General features: G+C 40.8%; 1 protein-coding gene and 1 long non-coding RNA gene across 3 annotated transcripts; one reads left to right on the forward strand and one right to left on the reverse strand.

The window, feature by feature from the left end:
- Nucleotides 1-958: 958 nt before the first annotated feature.
- Nucleotides 959-2,351, reverse strand: LOC110144876 (uncharacterized). The gene is made up of 2 exons (XR_002315997.2): nt 2,264-2,351; nt 959-1,581 (listed from the first exon to the last, which is right to left on the reverse strand). It is a non-coding gene; the product is annotated as an uncharacterized lncRNA (long non-coding RNA).
- On the forward strand, nt 2,349-21,646 carry TRAF6 (TNF receptor associated factor 6). Of its 2 annotated transcripts, XM_070473162.1 has the most exons (8): nt 2,349-2,434; nt 6,161-6,379; nt 7,801-8,121; nt 12,138-12,288; nt 13,185-13,343; nt 14,731-14,802; nt 18,629-18,706; nt 20,071-21,646. In XM_070473162.1, exons 3-8 carry the CDS (start codon nt 7,823-7,825, stop codon nt 20,938-20,940), a joined length of 1,629 nt encoding a protein of 542 aa, XP_070329263.1. In that variant the 5' UTR covers nt 2,349-2,434; nt 6,161-6,379; nt 7,801-7,822; the 3' UTR covers nt 20,941-21,646. The 2 variants fall into 2 exon arrangements, with proteins under 2 accessions (XP_070329263.1, XP_020760638.1); XM_020904979.2 differs by lacking the exon at nt 6,161-6,379 and having other exon boundaries at nt 2,350-2,434.
- The last annotated feature ends 445 nt before the right edge of the window (nt 21,647-22,091 follow it).

The following is a 22,091-nucleotide window of genomic DNA, read 5'->3' on the forward strand; positions in this document are numbered from 1 at the left end:
TCCTTAAGGAAGTCAGTCCTGAATATTCATTGGAAAGACTGATGCTGAAGCTGAAACTCCAATACTGTGGCCACCTGATTCAAAGAACTGACTCATTTGAAAAGACCCTGATGCTGGGAAAGATTAAAAGGCAGAAGGAGAAGGGGATGACAGAGGATGAGATGGTTGGATGGCATCACTGACTCAATAGACATGAATTTGAGTAGCTCCAGGACAGGGAAGTCTGGCATGCTGCAGTCCATGGGGTTGAAAAGAGTTGGACATGACTGATGACTGAATTGAACTGAACTGATACCAAAGGAATGATTTCAATGAGCCCAGACTCTTGCATCTTCCCATACCTAGAAAAGTGCTAAATTCCTTAACTTGGGAATATCCGGTTTTAATTAACAATAATCTCTTGATGTTCAGACTATCTATCCTTCACTGCAAAACTTCTAGATAACCTGGCTCTTCCCCTCACCTCCTTGGAACAGTTCTCTCAGAGTCACTTGAGATGCTGACTCCCAGGCTTGAAGTCCTAAAAATTCCCACCAAGTAAAACATAACTCTCAACTTTTAGGTTGTGAATATTTTTTAAGTTGACAGAAACTACAAAACTTTCCCCAGAGTTCATATTAGTAAGTGGAGGAAAGTCTAACTCTCTTGCGCTTCCTTTTCTCCATCTCTCAGCTTCACATAATGATTTCTTCACCATTGCATACAGGATTTATGTTTATGGAGCGTAGGGAATCACTGGGGAGTGATACAGAAGAGCTGGCCATTCTACTGGCACTGATTTCTTTAGCGAGCTGGGTGGTGAGCACATAAATGTGTAGCTAATTTCTTTTATATCTTAAATATTTCAAAATACCTTTTTAAAAAAGAGAAGGGGGCAGATAGAATCGAAAACTCGTGACAGTTTCTTAAAGATGTTAAGTATTTTTAAAAAATAGATCAGCAATGAGAAAGCAGGAAATACATTATTGTTAACATTTATTAAGCACATATTATGTCCTAGATAGTTTTTTAAAATCTATCTCTATGTCCTAACTTATCTCACTCCAACATGCTACCAATGAGGTAGATATAATCATTATCCTTATTTCAATACAAGATCAAAAACTGAAGAAAGATTCAATACATTATTTAAAGTCAAGTAATTTATAAAGCAGAAAAACTAGATTGGAACAAAGCACTCTGGTTTCAGGATGTGTACACATAAAATCCATCACCTGGCAATATCTCCCCTAAAAAGGTGAAGGACGAGTCAGGTTTGCAGCGATGGGTCAAAATCTCTCAGGCATCTCCTGCTTGTTACATTCCTTACAGGTTTGCATGTGGTTCTGCAGGGAATTCAAAACAGCTTTCTTGCAACATTGACAGCAAAAGAGATGATGTGCTTGGCAGAAGTTTCAAAAACATATTTAAATATACGGGTTTGACTTCCTTGGACTGGTTGAAGGGGTAGGTGAGAAGAGGGTTCTACTTTTGATGGAAACTTCTTTGGCAAGTCCGGTGGAGTCAGGGAAGGATTTAAGAATTCTCGAAGGTCAAGTGATTTCGTTGAGTTGGGATTTCGCTGCGGCTTGCATAGGTAAGCTATAAGAACACAGTGTGGAATTACTGCTGTTTCTGCTACACACACACACACACACACACACACACACGCCCCAGTTCTCACACACACACACACGCCCCAGTTCACACACACACACACACACACACGCCCCAGTTCACACACACACACGCCCCAGTTCACACACACACGCCCCAGTTCACACACACACACACGCCCCAGTTCTCACACACACACACACACGCCCCAGTTCTCACACACACACACACACACGCCCCAGTTCTCACACACACACACACACACACACGCCCCAGTTCTCACACACACACACACACACGCCCCAGTTCACACACACACACACACACACACGCCCCAGTTCACACACACACACACGCCCCAGTTCTCACACACACACACACACACACACACACACACACACACACACACATATGCGCCCCCCCCGCCCCCCCACACACAGAGTTCAGACCGCGATGTACAGAACCCAGGTGGGATTCCCACCACGGAGGGCGGAAACGTCCCAGAGAGCCCTAGACCGGCCGCCTCGCGCATGCGCCACAGCGCGCTCGGGTGGAGGACCGCCGCCAGGGGACGCCCCCGCGCGGCTCTGCCCCTCTGTCCGCTCCCCGCCCGCTCCCCGCCCCTCGCTCCCCCGCGAGCAGAGAAGGCGGAAGTAGGGGTGTCCACCTCTGGGGCTCGGGCTCCGGGCGCCCAGAGGACGCAGCAGTGGCGGCCTTCAAGTTAGGAGACTGGCTTTCCGGCCACTTCGGCACGGAGCGCGGCGCCTTCCTCTCCTGGCGCCTTGGCCGAGCGGAGTCGTGCGGCCGGGTGGAGTCGGCGGCCCAGCGAACCCGAACGGTGAGTCTTCTGACGGCTCCTGGAGGTCGCGGCCTCGCTCCCCACGAGCGGGGACGTCTCCTTCTCTCCTCTCGCTTCCCACGGGTTGGGGTCGCAGCGCCTGTCCCCTGGCTTCTGACGGGTTGGGGATGCCGCCCCTGTCCCCTCGCTTCCCGAGGGCTGGGGACGCCGCCTCCTCTCCCCTAGGCTCCTACAGGTTGGGGACCCCGCCCCCTGACCCCTCCGCTCCGCCGGCCAGCGGCACCTCCTCCCCGAGCCACTCCATCCCCCAGCGGGAGTCGCGCGCCAGCTTCCTCCGCCGGACCTGCCCTAGTCGGCGCATTCCCTTCCCAGAAGAGGAAATCGCCTCCTGGATTTTCCCGTCGCTCGGATGTTACCAGCTTTTAAAAAAAAAAAAAATCCCTCTTAAGTTCGTAGCGACTCCCTCTGTCACTGTCATGGGAAAGCTATTTTGAGGCTCCGTGTTGAACTCGGTAGTCTTCCCAGGCAGCAAGCTTTAAAAAAAAAAAAAAAAAGTTCAGCTGACACGAATGTTTCCTCCCCCGCGCCTGCACTTGGGAGTTCTAGCGATTGTTCCAGACGCTGGGTTGATAAAGCTGTTCCTAGTATTTGGCTTCGGGGGAACTCCAACTGAGAGTTAGGACTGTCTTGAGTGAACAGAAAGTACCTACAAGTTTTAGCAGCTTGAGCCTGTGCTATGTGCGTGTTTTCTCTGGTTTCTCGGGAGAGTAATTTACTAAATGTCTTACTGCACACGGCCATAGAAACAAGAAAAACTTTCTGAGTGTTGGCCTTGAGAATCTGACCACAGGCGTTTTATCCATCCACTTGTGATTACTGGGGAAGGGAGAAGGGGCTTTTCTGATCTGAAGCCTGGGGGTGGGGTGAGGGTGTTGTGGCCCCTTTCGTGACTGCAGGAAGGACTGTGTCTCAGGCACTTGTTGCCCATGTGACGATTAGAGTTTCAACCTGCACGCGCTGCATACAGCACTGTTTCAGAATTGTAACTTGAGGGCTTTTCTGTGACAGATTTGAATACCCGATAAATTTGTGGCCACTTCGATTTTGAAAGAAGTTGTTCAAATCTTTGCCTCTTGGAGGAGAATAAATAGTGCCTAGAAAGGGGAATGCCCCTCAGATTTGTGTTCAAGAATAACTCTTTTGGCCAGCACTTCTTGGCCATTGCAACACTTTTGCAGGTCTTTGCAATTTTAGGAATAGATTTTAAAGACCTGGTAAATAGTTCTTGTTTCTAAGCTAATAGCAAATTAGAGGTGATTTCTCAGTGTTTTATATTAACATAGCTTTACTTTATGTGAGTTACAAGTCTAACTATGAACGAATTTCCGTTGACTTAAAGTTGACCATTTCAAGATATAACATTGATTTCTTTAGCTTGGTGGGTTTCTCTTCCTAGCATCTGTAGATCTTACAGAAACAAATTTTTGTGCATTACGCTACTCTCCCTCCCACAAGATATTTAGCAATATACTCTTTAGACTAATATATACACCCTTGCTAATAGGGGAATGTAAGCTATGACTTCTTGTAAGGCTATTTTCAATATTCATTTTGCAGTCAAAACAAGTTGGCAGTGGATACATCCTACAATATTTAATTAACGCAGTGCTTACTCGGTTCACACAGAGGGAATTAGTCATGAAACTCTTAACCTACTAAGGAACCATGAACTTTGTACTGTCTCTTCTATTAATTCACGTAGAAAGGCATATGAATTCTAAATGTTAGAATAGATAAGAGGCTGTAACAAATCTTTATTTGCAAGTAAAAATATCTGCTAACTCTATTTTAGCTTATGAAAAGCCAAGCCTGTGTCTGTAGCATCTCATGAAGTGGATGCCTGAGGCACCATGTAAGGTTAAAAAAAAAAACACCCCTAATAGAACATAATATTTTCTACTTGGTTGCCAGGTCATCTTCTATTCACTTCTGTAGCTGACTCTAAGCATTGTTTTTTTCATCGGTGTTAATTAAAACAGTTACTCATTGTAGTTAGGAAAATGATTTTCATTTAAGTCATCACAATCCGGAAAAGCAAAGGGAAAAATTGTTTTAACTTGCCAAAGAGAAAGAGTAAACCTAAAAATACTGAATGGCACTCAAAATACTGCTTTAGCTTAATTTTCCCTTTGCAGTATAGTTACATGGGACTATATCCTGTAAACATAGTGACTCCCTAAAAAAGTTTATTTGAAAGGTGTAAAGCTTTTGTATTACTTCTAAAAAGCTTGAAAAGTAGTGGCAATTAGATTTTTAAGACATGCTCCCTTTCATGTCTTAACACTGCATTCCTGCAGTGGAATTCCTTTTAAGGAATTGTGACTGAATGGACAGATTTTTTTTTTAGTAACATATTTGCTATGAAAGTTCTCTTTCAACCTAAAGACCTTCAAGTTTTTTTAACTGGACAGCAAGAGGGCAGTATATCAACTATCCGATAAACTAAAATTTAACTGGACATTTGGGCAGAAAAAGTAGACTTGGCTCGGTGACTTTTGCTTTTGTCTTCTGGCTAGCACTTTGATATATGCTGTATGACCAAACAAACCTTAATTTCTCAGAATTGATTTTACTTTTAAAAAATGAATAAAGTTTCAAAAAGTAACTATACCTGGAATTATCAAAGGTATGTAAAATGTGTTCTCTCATACTTAATCTACTCTTGGGAGTGGGAATTAGAAAGCCTTTGATATTGTGTATCAAAATGTAGCTCATGTTGGATAACCAGCATCATCTATAAGAAATCATAAAAAGTTATAAAGCTGAGCTATAATTCTACTTCTAAGAAATTTAACTAAAGTAGTAATTAAACACAAAAATGTACATCTGTGTGTGTGTGTGTGTTTAGTCGATAAGTCGTGTCCAACTCTTGAGACCCCATGGACTAGAGCCTGCCAGGCTCCTCTTTTCATGGGGTTCTCCAGGGAAGAATACTGGAGTGGGTTGCCATTTCCTTCTCCAACAAAAATGTATATGGGGAAACAAAAAACAAAGGGTTTACACCCTAGTATAGCATCACGGTGTCATCTGTCCTCAGATTTGGAGGGTGTAACAGGGGCCTTTTACCCCCTCCTGGAGCACAGGTGTAAAGACTAATTCTGTTCTTTTCCATTATCTTGCCATTCCTTTCTTCTCATCTATTTGCACAGCCTTCCCTGGGAATCTGCATTACCTATAGCAAGGCTTCTTGAACTATTTTTAACTCTTTGAAAATATTATATCGAAACTAAAAAAATGAAACAAAGCACCAGCCTTTCTTTACTGATTTTTTGGAATTCTGTCAACCCAACCTAATAACACTGGACAGCTCATGTTTAATAGAAGTTATTGTCAGCATCTTAGTCTAGTGTCATAATAATTGGAAAGAGTTTTAATACAGCTTGATAGAAAAGTTGTCAAAATATAGACAGCTATAGGCTAGTACAAATTGCACAGGCTCTGGGGTCAGGTAGTCTTGAGTGCTAATCCTAACTCTGTTTCTTCTTAGTTGCTTAATCCTTGGCAAGTTACTTAGCCTTTTAAAGATTCAGAGTTTTCCCTTTGACAGGGGGGAAGGGGGAACAATGAAACTATTAAATAAAATAACCCTTATGGAGCTACAGAGGATAACTCATTTTACTTCCAAGCACAGTTCTAAGTGTTTTGCACATATTAATACACTTAATGGAATTCTGAGGTGGATTCTTTTGTTATCCCCATTTACAGATGAGGAATCTAAAGCACCAAAAGGTTGTGTGATTTGCCCAGGGCGTACACCAAATAATGGAGACAGAAGTTAAACTCACATCATCCAGTTCTAGCACCTAAGCTCTTCACCACTTCATGGGAGTACCTCTTCAGCCAGAATAGTGCCTCGTCCTTTGTAGGTGCTCATCAAATGGTTCTCAGGATTTCTGAGAAGGAAAAAAAAAGATCTCTATCATGGTAAAAAGATTGAAGATTACTGTCTTAATCCACTGTTTGTCATGGTGGCAGGCAGGAATTTTATATAGAAATGAGACAGGCTGGGGATACATTGTCTACAACATTGGCTGGAGAATTACATTTTGTTTTCTAGAACTCTGGTTGATGCTTGAACAACACTTGTTCAAACTGCATGAATCCGCTTATAGGTGGATTTTTTTTTCCCCAATAAATACTACAGCATTATGTCATCAGAGCTTGATTGAATAAGTGGGTATAAACAAAGACCATGAAGTTGTATGTGGATTTTTACCTGCATGGGGTCAGCAGCCCTAACCCCCATGTTGTTCAAGGGTCAGCTGTGTATCTGGCACATAGACTGAGAATTTTCCTTCAGTGTGATTATCCACAGGAGGGACCTGGTTAATTAGATTGTGAATTGCTTTTAGACCTCAACTTGTTACCTTGTAAATTCCAGTAATGGTTTGAATTTGAAAGCATCCTACCTACCCTTGAAAGCCATGGTTTTCCATAGGTGAACAAAGCCTCATTTGTTTTTCCAGTCATTAATGATGAAACGTAGTCACTTGACTGAGGGCATGGGGATGTACAAATAATATGCTTTTTAAATTCTGTTCTTCCTGTGAAATAGAAATTGCCACACTGAACATTTGGAGGTACAGTTGACCCCTTGAATAGCACAGGTTTGAACTGCACAGGTCCACTTATATGCAGTTGTTTTTGTTTTTCTTTTTTCAGTACAGGATCTGTGGTTGTTGACTTCAAGAATGTGGAACTCTGAGAACAGAGGGCCAACTTGGATTTTTTATCATGTGGGGGTTAGCACCCCTTACACCAGGTTGTTCACGGGTCAGCTGTACTCAATAGAATTTTAGGTCTGGAGAAGGAAACTGAGATCCAAATGGTTACATCGCCTTAAATCACGTATCGAATAGTTTCTCATGAGCCTTTTGATTCCTTATGCACTGGTCTTCTTTGCACTGCCTGCCGGTCATACTGTTCCCTTCAGCTCTGAACACTTGAAGGAACTTGAGCAGCATAATTAAGTTCATTTCAGCTGCTTAATGGACACCTGGTAGGTGAAAGAGCTCGTGCTAAGTACTGAGGAAACAAAAATTCTTGAAACCCCAGTCGTAGAAAACAGACATTTAAACAGATAATTATGCTAGTTATTACAACTGAGGTATTTTTCTTCTGTTAATCTTATATTCCAGCTTTCTACTAGCTCACGAATTCCTCAACTTGTAAAATAGTACTTTTATGAGGCAAAGCTAAAAAAAACTTTGGAAGTTTTCTGTAAATGATGTTAAGCATAGCTCATGTAGTAATATATCCACTAAAAGCTGGCTTGCATAGATAGCTATGATATGTGTGTGTGTGAACATATGTTAAGGCATTTTTTTCCCTTGCTGTGTCTACAGAGCAGTCGATGATCACGTTACTATGAGTCTGCTACACTGTGAAAACAGCTGCGGATCCAGCCAGTCCGAGAGCGACTGCTGCGCCGCCATGGCCGCCAGCTCCTGTGGGACAGCAGCAAAGGACGACAGTGTGAGTGGGACAGCCAGCACGGTGACTCTCTCCAGCTCCTTCATGGAAGAGATCCAGGGGTACGACGTGGAGTTTGACCCCCCCCTGGAGAGCAAGTACGAGTGCCCCATTTGCTTGATGGCTTTGCGGGAAGCGGTGCAGACACCTTGCGGCCACAGGTTCTGCAAAGCCTGCATCATCAAATCCATAAGGTACGTGAGCATCAAGAATGAACCAAATGCTGTAACAACCAAATGGAACATTATTACACAGAATAGTCTTATACGGAAAAAGCTGCCTCAGGGAGAAGAGCAGTGGACAGAAAACGGAGAAATTTACATTCTTATTCCAATTCTTACTGTAGCATGAAAGGTAATTACTGTCTCCTTCCCTTTTTGACACTTAGATAAATAAACAATAAGTAGCTCCTTCTACTTAAAGCAGTTGTGTTACAGACTGGAGTGTGTCTTGAAGCTTTAAGAAAATAATATAGAAAGTACCTTAAATGAATATGATCACCTTGACTGTGCAAATAATGCTGACTCTGTAAGTAATCATTATTCTCATTTTAGCCACATTACATTTTTGTCTGCTACCTGAAGCCTATGGACTACTGTAAAATAACCAATATTTTTAAGGTATTGATTCATGGAGCTTCCCTAGTGGCTCAGTGATAAAGAATCTGCATGCCAGTGCAGAGGTCTTCCCTGTGGCTCAGCTGGTAAAGAATCCACCTGCAATGCATGAGACCTGGGTTCGATCCCTGGGTTGGGAAGATTCCCCTGGAGAAGGGAAAGGTTATCCACTCCACTGTTCTGACCTGGAGAATTCCATGGACTGTATAGTCAATGGGGTCACAAGAGTCGGACATGACTGAGCGACTTTCACTTAAGGTATTGATCGACAGGGCTTCCCTGGTGACTCAGTGATAAAGAATCTGCTTGCCAGTGCAGGAGATGCAGGAGACTTGAGTTTGATTCCTAAAATGAGAAGATCTCCTGGAGAAAGAAATGGCAGCCCAGTCCGATATTCTGGCTTGGGAAATCCCATGGACAGAGGAGGCTGACAGGCTACAGTCCACGGGGTTTGCAAAGAGTTGGACGTGACTTTGCAACTAAACAACATTGATGGATGACTCTGCCAAAATTCAGTATCTTCTCACTGCCTCCACTGCTGCCACCCTGTTCTGAATCCCCATCAGCTCTCTCACAGGCTGCCCTCCTTCCACCCTTGCTTTCTTCCAGGCTGTTCTCAATATAGCAGCCAGAATGAACCTGGCAAGATAAGTAAGATGATGTCTCTGCTTCAAACATTGCAGCCGGCATCTGGCAGTACAAGCCAAAGCCCTTGTAAGACCATATATAATGGGCCCATGCATTTTCTTTTGTCATTGTTCAGTCACTAAGTCATATCTGACCACCTTTCTGTTAGACTCCCGTACCCTCCACCTGTTCACTCTTTGCTGCTCCTTGAATTTGCCAGGCATGCCCTTGCCTTGTGTGGTTGGCTGGCGCTGTTCTCACTGCATCTGATGTCAGCTAACTGCTTAGTCACTGCGCTTTACTCCCTCAGCGTGGCTCAGATCTCACCTTCCTGTAGATACCCTGGCCTCCCGGTTTATACCACAGCATGCCTTCCCCCTCATCGCCCCATACTCCCTTTCTCCCCTAGGTACTTTTTTTCTTCAGCACTTTTAATCTTTAAAAATACAGATAATTTGTGCGCTTATTGTCTGCTTGCCCCCTCACCCCACCCTGCTGGAAGATAATCCTTGAGAGCAGGGATTGAGAACTTCTTGATATTTCCTAAGCACTGATACATAGTAGGTGCTCAGTAAATTATGATTGCTTCAGCTGAATGAAAGTATATGGGATTTCTGCAAAGGAATAAAATTCATCTCCTAAGAAATAGATATATTTTACTATTACTCAAAAGTAGATGGGAACATTTTTAGGAGTTCTATACAGAACCAAAAAATCGAAGAAGTAGGGGAATTTTTGGTTCTTCAACTAATAAGCATCTACTTATATCGGTGAAATCATTTTTAAGTAGATTATCTGGCCATTAACTCATCTTGTAAGTTTTCCTTTTGACTTTTAAATAATTTTTTTTTTCTTGTGGCATCCCCAATACCTGGTTTGGCATCAGGGTAATGCTAGCCTCATCAAAGGAGTTTGGAAATGTTCTTTTCTCTTCTGGTTTTTTTTTTTTTTTTTTTTTGGAAGAATTTGAAAAGGATTGGTATTCTCCTTTAAATGTTTGATGGCATTCACTAGTAAAACCATCTGCTTCTAGACTTTTGTTTGTTGGAAGGTTTTTGATTACTGATTCACTCTCCTTACTGGTAATCTAGTCTGTTCAGATTTTCTGTTTCTTTATGATTCAGTCTTGGAGGTTGTATGTTTCTTGGAATTTATCCATTTCTTTTAGGTTGTCAAATTTGTCGCCATATACTTTTTCACATGAGTCTCTCTGTGTCTGTGGTATCAGTTGTAATTGTCTCCTCTTTCATTCTGATTTTATTTACTTGAATCTTTTTTTTTTCTCTTGTGAGTCTAGCTAGACTTGTCTATAAAATTTGAATTTGTGGTAACTACATCCATACTTGGGAATTGGCTTAATTTAAATTACAAGGGAGCATGTGTCTCACTTCAGTTTTGGAGAAAAAGTTGTTAACCAGTGGTGAATTGCCAGTATCTCTTTAGGGTTGGTTTTCTCACCCTCCACACTATCAGCAGTTTGAGCCAGATGGTTTTTTGTTGTGGAAGAATGTCCTGGGTGTTGTAGGATGCTTCACTGCACCCTTGCCCTCTGCTCACTGAGTGGTGAGAATAGGCCCACTTCTATAGTTGTGAGACCCGGAGCATCTCCAGATGTTGCCAGATGGCCCTGGGGCTCAGAGTTGCCTCAGCTGAGACCACTGGTTTAGGGCATACATGAGACTGTTAAAGGCTTACCTTTTTTCCTTTTCTGTTTATAATGGTTTTTAATTTATATTATATTTAGGTTGAAACAAGACCACATTATGAATTGTTGCTTTTTCTGTAGGTGAAAGTGTATAGTATTTTACCAAGTGTCACCCATGCCCAGGAAGGTAACTGATCTTTAGCAGTTTTTTAATAGCAAGATATTCATGAAAGTAGTGGAACAGTAATCTGAAAAGGAAGTAAAACCCACAGAAGGAAGTCGAGACTTTTTTTCTTTTTTTCTATCTCCTTCTAAACTAGAAATGACCACTAACTTTGACTTTAATGTTCTTAAAGGAACGACTCAGGAATTTCTCATCGGTATAATCATTCAGAGAATCAAAAGACATCTCAATCCAATTCCATATTCTTTTGGAGTGATTGCTTATGCAGTGGATAATGGTTTCCAGTTCACTTTGAAAGGTTCTTCTTACTTTCTCTTAAACACCCAATCATCTAGGTTTGGGGAATATATTTCAGTAAATTTGTTTATGTCCCTGCTTCTCAAAAAAATATTTGACAGTGTAATAATAACATCATGCAATCTGAGAGAGGCCCTGTGAACACTGACTGTGTCACTCACCATTTCTAGTCCTGAGACATTTGGCAGCATAGCTTATTTTCAGCACCTTTGTCTGCCGCAGGAACCACCACTGTTGCCTTACATGTAGGAGGTGCACAGCCAGTGTCTGAGTGATGGACGCTGTGTAGCCTCCCTGACCTGCCACATTTTGTGAGTGAAGATTGAAGCATCCCAAAAAGGGAAAGGGGCATGACAGACACCCAAGCTTCTCGGGGATAGTTTTTCCCGTCATTGGACGGAATAAACCTTGGGGAAGCAGGACATAGAGGTCCTTCTAACTCCCAACTGCATTGTACCCATGACACAAAGATAAAAGAAACCGGTGTTGTCCATGAGCCAGTGTTGATGACTTTTCAGAGTAAACCTTAAAAATGTGGCCTCACGAGGTTACTGCTAATGGGTTTAATTTTTACTTATGACTAATAACTGTAGACATGTTATTAGTGTATTCTGAGCAGCATATATTTAGTTACATCTCCCTAGTATGTTAAATAGCTGCTGTCAGAACACAAGAAGACTGGTTCATAAACTGTCCATAAAAGGACAGTTTATTTTGGTGATATTATACAATATAATGCGTTTAAGTAATAAATGAAGAGTTTATATGTGGTGTATTATTTTTTGGATTTTCTAAGGTGAATGTTTTAAATCTACTAAATAATGTATTTGTTTCTTTTAGGGATGCAGGTCACAAATGTCCAGTTGACAATGAAATACTGCTGGAAAATCAACTGTTTCCTGACAATTTTGCAAAACGAGAGATTCTTTCTCTGATGGTGAAATGTCCAAATGAAGGTTGTTTGCACAAGATGGAACTGAGGCATCTTGAGGTATTAAAGTTATATTCTAGCCATGTGCGTTTATGCAAGAAGTTCCTGGAGAACGGGGACTTTGCTTTGTCCATCTGGATATTGCCACTGCTTAGCATATAGTGATTGGCTAGTAAATTCTTGCTGAATTAATACCAACCCTTTCATTATTGAGTATAAATATAAGTAGAAGCCAGAAATTTCTTTTTCCACCTACTCTGGCTTTACACCCTATGATAATAAAAAATAAATCAGTGTTCTCCTAAAAGTTTTTTGGGTGAACTTTATCTGCAATGAAACTGAAGAGCATTTTAAATATGTCACATTTTAATCCCATTGCTTCATTTCTCTCATTTTGAAATAAGCAACAAGCCCCACGTAGTCATCATCTTAGCACCCTCATCATACTTTTTTCTCTGGTTTTCTAAATTATTCATTTTATTTTGAATTAAATGGAGTTCTCCTATAGCTTGAGATGAACTGAAGCCACCAGATAAAAGATTTTGTTTTTAAGCTAATCAGTCCTTAATGTGGTGGTTTTTATGAGAAGTTAAATATTGCTTAAGTTCCATTTGAAATATTCATGTAACTTGCCCCCTTTACTTAGCTCCTTTTGAAGGAGCGCTCTTTTGAACACATCACTAAATTGATAATGAGAAAATCTACTTCTTTCCAACCCTCTTCCCTAATTAGATAAATGAACCTGAAAAGTCAAGTCCTTTGTGTACACTTTCAACTCACAACCATTATTTGAACCAAGTCCATTAAAGCCTCATACTGTGGTCCTGCGGTGTGTGCTACACAAAGCAGGTTCAGTAGCCGAGTCTGTAGAAGAGAGTAGTGTATTCTTAGAGTAGGTGATGTTTAGGAGGTTTCTCAAGGATTGGCAAACACTGCTTATTTATTTTTCTTCATAGGATCATCAGGCACACTGTGAGTTTGCTCTTATGAGTTGTCCCCAATGCCAGCGTCCCTTCCAGAAATGCCACCTTAATATTCATATTCTCAAGGAGTGTCCCAGGAGACAGGTTCCTTGTGAAAACTGTGCTGCATTGATGGCATTTGAAGATAAAGAGGTATGTACTAAGTTGGATTTATTGATTCAACTGTTGTTTTATTTTTTTAACGTGCAGTGGAAGGAGTTAGCAGAGATGAAGATGTTAATCTAGTCCTGAATCTGTGTTATCATTTGTGAGAAGACTGATTTTTAAGAAAGTAAGTTAAATAAACCATTTTAGTAAATGAATGTAGGGTTTGTATTTTCGTCTCTTTCTTAGAAAGCATTATTTCTGCTACTTAACCACTGGGGAAGATTTACAAGTAACAAAATCTAGGAAAGTATGTGCTGATCTGTTTCCCTGTGTGAATTTTAATAACCAGTTTTGGATTAGAGACAAATAAAATAATTACTGTATAAGACTTAATTTTTCTCTTTTAAAAAGAAAATGAGTCGTTGAAACTTCGAGGAGGTTAAATCCCACAAAGTAGGCTGCTTTGGTGATGATTCATTGAGCTGTACACATACAGTGAATTCACTTTTCTGTACTCGTGTTACACTTCAATTAAAATGTTTATTTTTTAAAGGAAACTCCATGGCACCTGACAGCATCATGATGATAGAACATTTTTTCCATTTATAGACAGATTAAGTGATTTTATATTAATATTATTAATGGGAAGGCCAGCACAGAGATCCTAGATCTTGTTTCCCCATCCTATGTCCTTTTTACTAAAATAATCTATGTACAATTTATGTTCTTTTTATTATCAAGATATTTCCTCAGACTTTATTTCTTGCAGATTCATCTTGGTAATGTCCCTACTTATGAGATCAAGCATATGCTTATTAAGTTGTTTAATTATTCAAACAGTGTCAGCTAACTTGCTAAAAACAGTGAAGTCTGAGGCATAATTACAGCAAATTGGTGTCTTCTTAAACTTCAGTAAAAATAGGCCTAACCAGGAGGGTTAGTTATTTCTTAAATTTACTGTATTCTAGAAAAGAAGACTCATTTTTCTGGGGGCTTTGAGAACCTAGGCCACCTGCCCCAATCATGCTTCTGTTCTTTACCCTCCTGATAAGAGTTGTAATTAAATCATCTTGCTGCTGCTGGAAAGTTTTGAAAAGAGGTCTTTGGAGAATTATAGTATTGATGAATGATGTCCAAACAGTCACAGATGCTGTATGACTTTTAATCAGGTTTTTAAAAAGTGATTTAAAAGATTCTCTTTTGCATACTATCATATTCTTTCAAAGAGCTAGAGGGTGAGATGAGTCTCATTTCTTCACTGGTGAAGGGAGAGAAAATAACCATTATAGATTATTCTCATGTTTTTATTTTATGCACACCAGTGTCCCTAATTTATTCATAGTGAAAAATACTGCTTTTTATAAAAGTAGGTTGTTTTTACCTTTTCAGATTTTCTCACGTTTTTTCCTTATATTTCTCCAATAAAATTTAGATTCATGAGCAGAACTGTCCTTTGGCAAATGTCATCTGTGAATACTGCAATACCATGCTCATCAGAGAACAGGTATAGTGATTCTCTTTCATAAGCCAGTATTTCCATAAATAAATTAAAGAAATGAATTAGGTCTTTAATTGAAATTTTAAATCAATAAGGCAAAATGAATGCAGACTGAAGAAGAATTAAAATGATGTGAGTTTTAAATGCAAATCAACGTCACAATCGGTTGTCCCCTCACATCAGTCAGAGTGGCTGTCATTTAAAAGTCTACAAATAATAAATTCTAAAGAGGGTGTGGGGAAAAAGGAACCCTCCTACACTGTTGGTGAGAATGTAAATTGGTGCAGCCACTGTGGAAAACACTGTGGAGGTTCCTTAAAAAAGTAAAAATAGAACTACCATATGATCTAGTAATCCTACTCACGGGCATATATCTGTCTTAATTTGAAAAGGTACATGGGGAATTCCTGGCAGCCCAGTGGTTAGGACTCCACACATTCACTGCCAAGGGTCTGGATTCAATTCTTGGTTGTGGGAACTAAGATCCGGCAAGCCACACAGTGTAGCACAAAAAAAAAAGAAAGAAAAGGTTCATGCACCCCAGTGTTCATAGCTACATGATTTACAATAGGCAAGACTTAGAAACAAGCTAAATGCCCATCAACAGATGATGGGTGTAACAAGATGTGGTATATGTATATAGACATTAGACTGTCACTCAGTCCATGGGGTCGCAGAGAGTCAGACGCGACTGAGCGACTGAACCCTGACAACAGCAGCCGTAGCAGAGAATGGGGTACTGCCGTTTGCAGCAGCGTGGATGCGCCTAGGGAATATCATACTAAGTGAGGTGAGTCAGACAGAAAGGCAGATGTTACATGTTACCATTTACACAAGGAATCCAGGAAATATTGCCAGTGACTCTGAGTACAAAAAAATAGACCCAGAGGTAAAAAAACAAACTTAGAATTACGGAAGAAGAAAAAAAAGTGGGGAAAGATAAATTAGGTATATTGAATTAACAGATACAAACTCCTATACATAAAATAGATAAGCAACAAGGATATACATAGCACAGTGGGGAGCTATATTCAGTATCTTGTAGCAACCTATAATGGAAAGTAATCCGAAAAATATAAATATATATGTAACCGAATCACTTTGCTGTATACTTGAGACTAATACAATATTGTAAATCTATCTATATTTCAATTTTTTAGAAAACTGAGTTTTTTCCCCAGATATATGGATATAATACTTTCAGAAAGAACAAAGTACTCAGTCATAAGTACTTAAAATTCCTAAATCATTAACATAATATCTGTGTTTATGTATATTCATAAAAGTTCCAAACAAAGCCAAGTAATTTTTAGATAAAAATAATTTAAAATGCCCATTTAAAGAACAAAAATATTTATAAGAGATACATCTTTAGATTGTGAAATAAGGATCTTAGGTATCCAGAAACCACTTGAAAAAGAAGAAATAGAAGGAAACAAGTCTGAGGCAGAACGTTATTGATCGCCATGGCCCCTGAGGCGTGTTGGGAGATTTCCAGGATCTGTAGCCCCTCTGTTCGGTCGTCTGTAGACCCCTGATGAGGCATCATCAGAAGTAGTTGTAATAGAAAACTATTCATTTTTATTATTAATAGAGAAAGGAAAATTCCATCTGGTTGCTATCTTCTGACATTTGGAGAGTTTCCCCACAAAATATGAATATTAGTCACTAAATATTTATACACCCATGAAATCTGCAAACCCAGAGATAGAGATCATAATTGATTACCTTACTAAGTAGGAAAAGCAAAACCTGTCCCTCGACTAAATTTTTCCATTCATCTGTTAACAGAGTCTTTTTAGTTTTTTTCCAACAGGGCCTTAATTTGAAGGTGTTAAACTTCTTTTTGTTTATGAACTCTCACCTACCTGGTTTTTCTTTTTTGCCTTGCTTTGATGTTTAAAGGAAAGCATATCTAAAACCTAGCAGAAGTAAAACTTAATATAGGAAAAAACCCTAGGTTTAGAGTCAGAAAAACCTAGATTTTGACCCTGACTGTGCCATTGTCTTGGACGTTTATCTCTGATAAAGAAAGTTGACGTTCTAAATTAGGGATTAGTAAACCAGCCCACCAGCTAAATCTGACTGCTACCTGCTGTTTCATTGGAACACAGCCCTGCCCATCCTTTTATGTCTTGTATATGGCTGGTTTTGTACTGCAGTGATAGAGTTGAGTACTTGTGACAGAGTCCATGGGGCTTCCTAGATGAAGCTAGTGGTAAAGAACCTGCCTCCCAATACAGGAGGCATACGAGACCTGGGTTCGATCCCTCGGTTGGAAAGATTCCCTGGAGGAGGGCATGGCAACCCACTCCAGTATTCTCACCTGGAGAATTGCATGGACAGAGGAGCCTGGTGGGCTGCGATCCATAGGCTCTCACAGAGTCAGACACGACTGAAGCGACTTAGCACACACGCACGCGACAGGTTCCATAGGGCTTATGAGGCTGAAAATATTTACTCCCCGACCCTTCAGAAACGATTTTACTGACCACTGTTACAGATGACGTGAAATGAAGGGTTGGAATAAATGATCTTTGATGTTATTTCTGAAGGGTCATATAGATTGCCATTTCCTCCTCCAGTTCAAGTTGCCTAGTCATCGTTATTTTCATTGGAGACTTAGTTACATATTTGGTCATTGCAAGAAACAATAATCTTGTAAAACAGAAAAATACAAATAACACAGCGGTATTACTAAAATCATAAGTGAGAATTAAGCCAAAAACTTCCATTAGGTGCAACCCAGTATATTCTTAGGTCATCTGAGGTTATAGCTAAACTAAATTTTTAGAGCAAATTTAGTACCACTTTCAAAAAACATAATTCTGTATAATGAATCTACCTTAAAGAATGTTTTTTGGAGTCCCCAAATTAAAAGCTGAGACTTTCTTTAAAACTTAGTGCTTAAAGTGTCTTCTAGCATCTGAGTCTCCCCATTGTAGTCAGAGTGTGCGCAGGTTAACAGAAGATAAGAAGCTATGAAAGGTGGTCATGAGGGAAGTACCGGGTGCAGTCAGTGGTTCTGATGTACAGTTTACTGGTCCCTCGTCATGGGCCTGAGAGTTGAACCATCAAGAATGCTGAGCGCCAAAGAATTGATGCTTTTGAACTCTGGTGTTGGAGAAGACTCTTGAGAGTCCCTTGGCCTGCAAGGAGATCAAGCCAGTCAGTCCTAAAGGAAATCAGTCCTGAATATTCATTGAAAGGACTGATGCTGAAGCTCCAGTACTTTGGCCACCTGATGCAAACATTAGAAAAGACCCTGATGCTGGGAAAGATTGAAGGCAGGAGGAGAAGGGGATGACAGAGGATGGGATGGTTGGATGGCATCACTGACTCAATGGACATGAGTTTGAGCAAACTCTGGGAAATAATGAAGGACAGGGAAGCCTGGTGTGCTGCAGTCCATGGAGTCGCAAAGAGTCAGACACGAGTGAGTGACTGAACTGAACTGAACTGAATCAGTGGCATGGTCCGCAGGGAGAGTCCTAGTTGCGTTGTGGATGACATCAGAAGGTGCGTTTTCTTTAAAGTGCCGCTAGAGGGTGCCAGTTCCCCAGCAATAGGAATAAACTAATGTTCTCGAAATGAATTTTGAGTGATTTGGGGGCACAGTATGAGATGTTGATATTTCCTTTCTCTGTGACTTTTGGAAGTAAATATCATTTTAATCTTTGTGGGCTAACTGGTTTCTGTTTCAACTGTTGAGCGCAGCCATTGGCAATATAATTTTATTTAGATGAAGCATTATTTTTTTTGAGATGATCTTGTCAAACTAGAATATGAAATTCAGGGAAAAACATTTTTCAGCCTTTGTTTTGGTTTTCAGATGCCCAATCACTATGACCTAGATTGTCCTACAGCCCCAGTTCCATGCACATTCAGTGCTTTTGGTTGCCATGAAAAGGTAAGTTGTTGTTGTTGTTTTAAATTCTCAAATATAGATCAAGAAAATTAAGCTATATAGTGTGGTAGAGGATAACAGTGGAATTGGAGATGGCTGACAACGTTGTTGATGTGGTCTTTAGCTCCAAAGAGAAATTGGGACTCAGAATATTGATTTGGGGAAGTAGTTGGTGATGACAGTGGGAGGTGTGATTGGGATTGCATGAAGTGTACTGGAAAGAAAAGTAGACCAGGAAAGGAGCCATGAATGAACAGTCCCAGACGCTGGAGAAACAGGCAAGGAGTAGGTGGTGGTATGATCTCCGACATGAGTTTCAAAACCTAGCAATCAGTTTTGTCAGATACCTGAGAGACAGCATTGTTTATGGTAAGGCAGTTTGTCTGGAGAGAGTGAGTACACTTAGGCTTTTCTGCTGTGCCTTTATATCTGCAATTTTTTTTTTTGCAGTAAGTATGCATTTAATAATTTAAAAAAATTAAATGAGCAAATAGTGAAGAGTATGATTACACTTGGTGGGGAAATCCTATATTGCTTGTGTGCATAGAGAGAAAGACTTAAAAGGAAATGTAGCAAAATGTTCATGGTAGGTGAGATAACAGGTAGCTTATTTTCTTTTTGATTATCTACACTTTGTTTCTATAATGTACCTGAATTACCCTCACAATAAAATTGTTATATTATGTTTTTTTCACATAACAATTAGGCTATTCTTGATGACCTTAGAAAAACAGGAAGACAGGGAAGCTTCCACTTGGCAGTAGATTTGTAAAAATAAGTGCAGGGTTGGAGGCAGTCCAGGTGGATGACTCTTGGTTATAAAAGGAAGAGGAAGAATATGGTATTAACTTGAGGGAGATACAAGATCAATAGAGGGTATTGCTCCCCTCCCCACCCCAGTTTTTTTAAACAGGAAGACTAATAAATCTGTTCTGAAGGGAAGAGTTAAGAGGAGAGAATGTTCCAAGATAAAGGAGAAAGGAGATGGCTAAGCATAACCTCCTGAGGAGGTGAAAAGGGATGGATGCCACTTGGAGCCCAGGTGAAGTATTAATCTAGGACAAGAGGAGGGTCCGCTCTGAGTCCAAAGAGAAGGACGGGCATAGATCCTGATACTTTTACAGGTGGGAGGGAGGTTTTTCTGAGTGAAACTTGAACAAGTATTCAGCAGATAGCCTCTCAGTTTTTCAGGGAATGAAGAGGCAAGATCATTTCTCCGGATGGAGAATCTGATACAATCAAAGAAGGTTGTACGGGACTGAGGAAAGTGATGATGTGACTTCAGGACCTTTTATTTGACTTGGCCAGGTCCCTTTCCTGGTCCTCCAATCTCTATTCCTCACCTGAGGCCTGTGCTTGATTTTCAGATGCAGAGGAATCACTTGGCACGCCACCTGCAGGAGAATACCCAGTCGCATATGAGAATGATGGCCCAGGCTGTTCAGACTCTAAGCCTCGCGGTAGCTCCCGCGCCTCAGTGCACCATGCCTCCATACGACTCTGTCCCTCCCGCCCGGCCTTCCTCTGGGCGTCACTCAGAAGTCCACAATTTCCAAGAAACCATTCAACAGTTAGAGGGTCGCCTCGTCAGACAAGACCATCAAATCCGGGAACTGACTGCGAAAATGGAAACCCAGAGCATGTATGTAAGTGAGCTCAAGCGAACTATTCGAACCCTCGAGGACAAAGTTGCTGAAATAGAAGCACAGCAGTGCAATGGAATTTACATCTGGAAGATTGGCAACTTTGGGATGCACTTGAAATCGCAAGAAGAGGAGAAACCTGTTGTCATTCACAGCCCCGGATTCTACACAGGCAAACCCGGCTACAAACTGTGCATGCGCCTGCACCTGCAGCTGCCGAGCGCGCAGCGCTGTGCCAACTACATCTCCCTCTTTGTCCACACGATGCAGGGGGAGTACGACAGCCACCTGCCTTGGCCCTTCCAGGGAACCATCCGCCTCACGATCCTCGATCAGTCTGAAGCAGCTGTGCGGCAGAACCACGAGGAAATAATGGACGCCAAGCCAGAGCTCCTCGCCTTTCAGAGACCCACCATCCCCCGGAACCCCAAGGGTTTTGGCTACGTGACTTTTATGCATCTGGAAGCCCTCAGACAAAGAACCTTCGTCAAGGATGACACGTTATTAGTACGCTGCGAGGTCTCCACCCGCTTCGACATGGGCAGTCTTCGGAGGGAGGGTTTTCAGCCACGGAGTACTGACTCAGGGATATAGCATCCCCTGACTTATTCAAGAAACACCAGAAAAAACATCTGCCACAAACTTACCCTGTTCTCAATAATAGTGTACAAACAAACAGAAACAATGGGAAAGATATAATACCAGTGAATTTTATTTGACTTCCTGTAGATTTCAGAGGATTTGAGCCATAATCCTTGGAAAGCTTAAGTTCTCATTCACCCTGGTTTTTCCTCCAGGGTGTTATTAAGGATATTCAGGGACTAGTTATAAACCCTAAATATAACCTTACTTATTAAATGCGACTGTGTTGTCTGTCCAGTAATTCTCCTTTAAGTCGTTTCATCCTACCTTGCTTACTATTTCCTTTAGGCTGCAGAGTACCATTTCTCCAGAGTTAGAACTCTGAGAGCCATGTGAAGACCAGCTGCTAGGTTTTAGGCTATAAATCCCTTTTTGTCTATTGCAGGCAGGGTGAATTCCGTAGCCCCTCCGATGGTGCTTTGTTACCTAGTACTCTAGAACAAGGAGTCGCACACACATAATCACCAACGTAGAAAGTTTAAACGTCTCACCTAGTCAGCCAGTATGGTAGCTCACTGGTGGTGAGAAAAGCTATTTGAGCTCAGAAATTTTCAACTCTTATTGAACACTGCTTTTCTGTGATTGTTGTCCAAAAATAAGTACCTATCAAGGTACAAGTAAAAAAATAAAGTTGTTCTTGTTGCATAGGTAAAAGAAAGCCTGAAGGAAAGCTACTATTTTTGATGACTTATTTTCTTTTTTGTGCAGCATTACCTGTTCTACATTTTTTTCTACAATAAACATGTCCTTTTTCTCAGAGAAAAAAAAGTTACATATTGCCACAAAACATTCAACCCTAACAAAAAAGGAAATAATATTTAAAAGCTTCCTGGTCAAATTTCTATTAAAAGCATGTCTGTGCATTAGGTACTGAGGTGAGTCATTTCCTGCTTTGGTTATGTTATTTTTTTTCTACTAACTTGGGAGCCTTAAATCCAAACAAAAACAGGTTTTACCTCACTTCGGCTTATCCTAGCTTCAGGTTTCCTGAAGGAGTTGGATTAGATGGTTCTAAGGTCCATGCCAACCATAAAATTCTGTTTTAAGAAATGAAGTTCTAACCAGCAGAATGTTGACAATAATTACAAAAGGATTTTGGCAGT

The sequence above is a fragment of the Odocoileus virginianus genome, chromosome 10, assembly GCF_023699985.2.
Source record: "Odocoileus virginianus isolate 20LAN1187 ecotype Illinois chromosome 10, Ovbor_1.2, whole genome shotgun sequence".
NCBI lineage: Eukaryota > Metazoa > Chordata > Mammalia > Artiodactyla > Cervidae > Odocoileus > Odocoileus virginianus.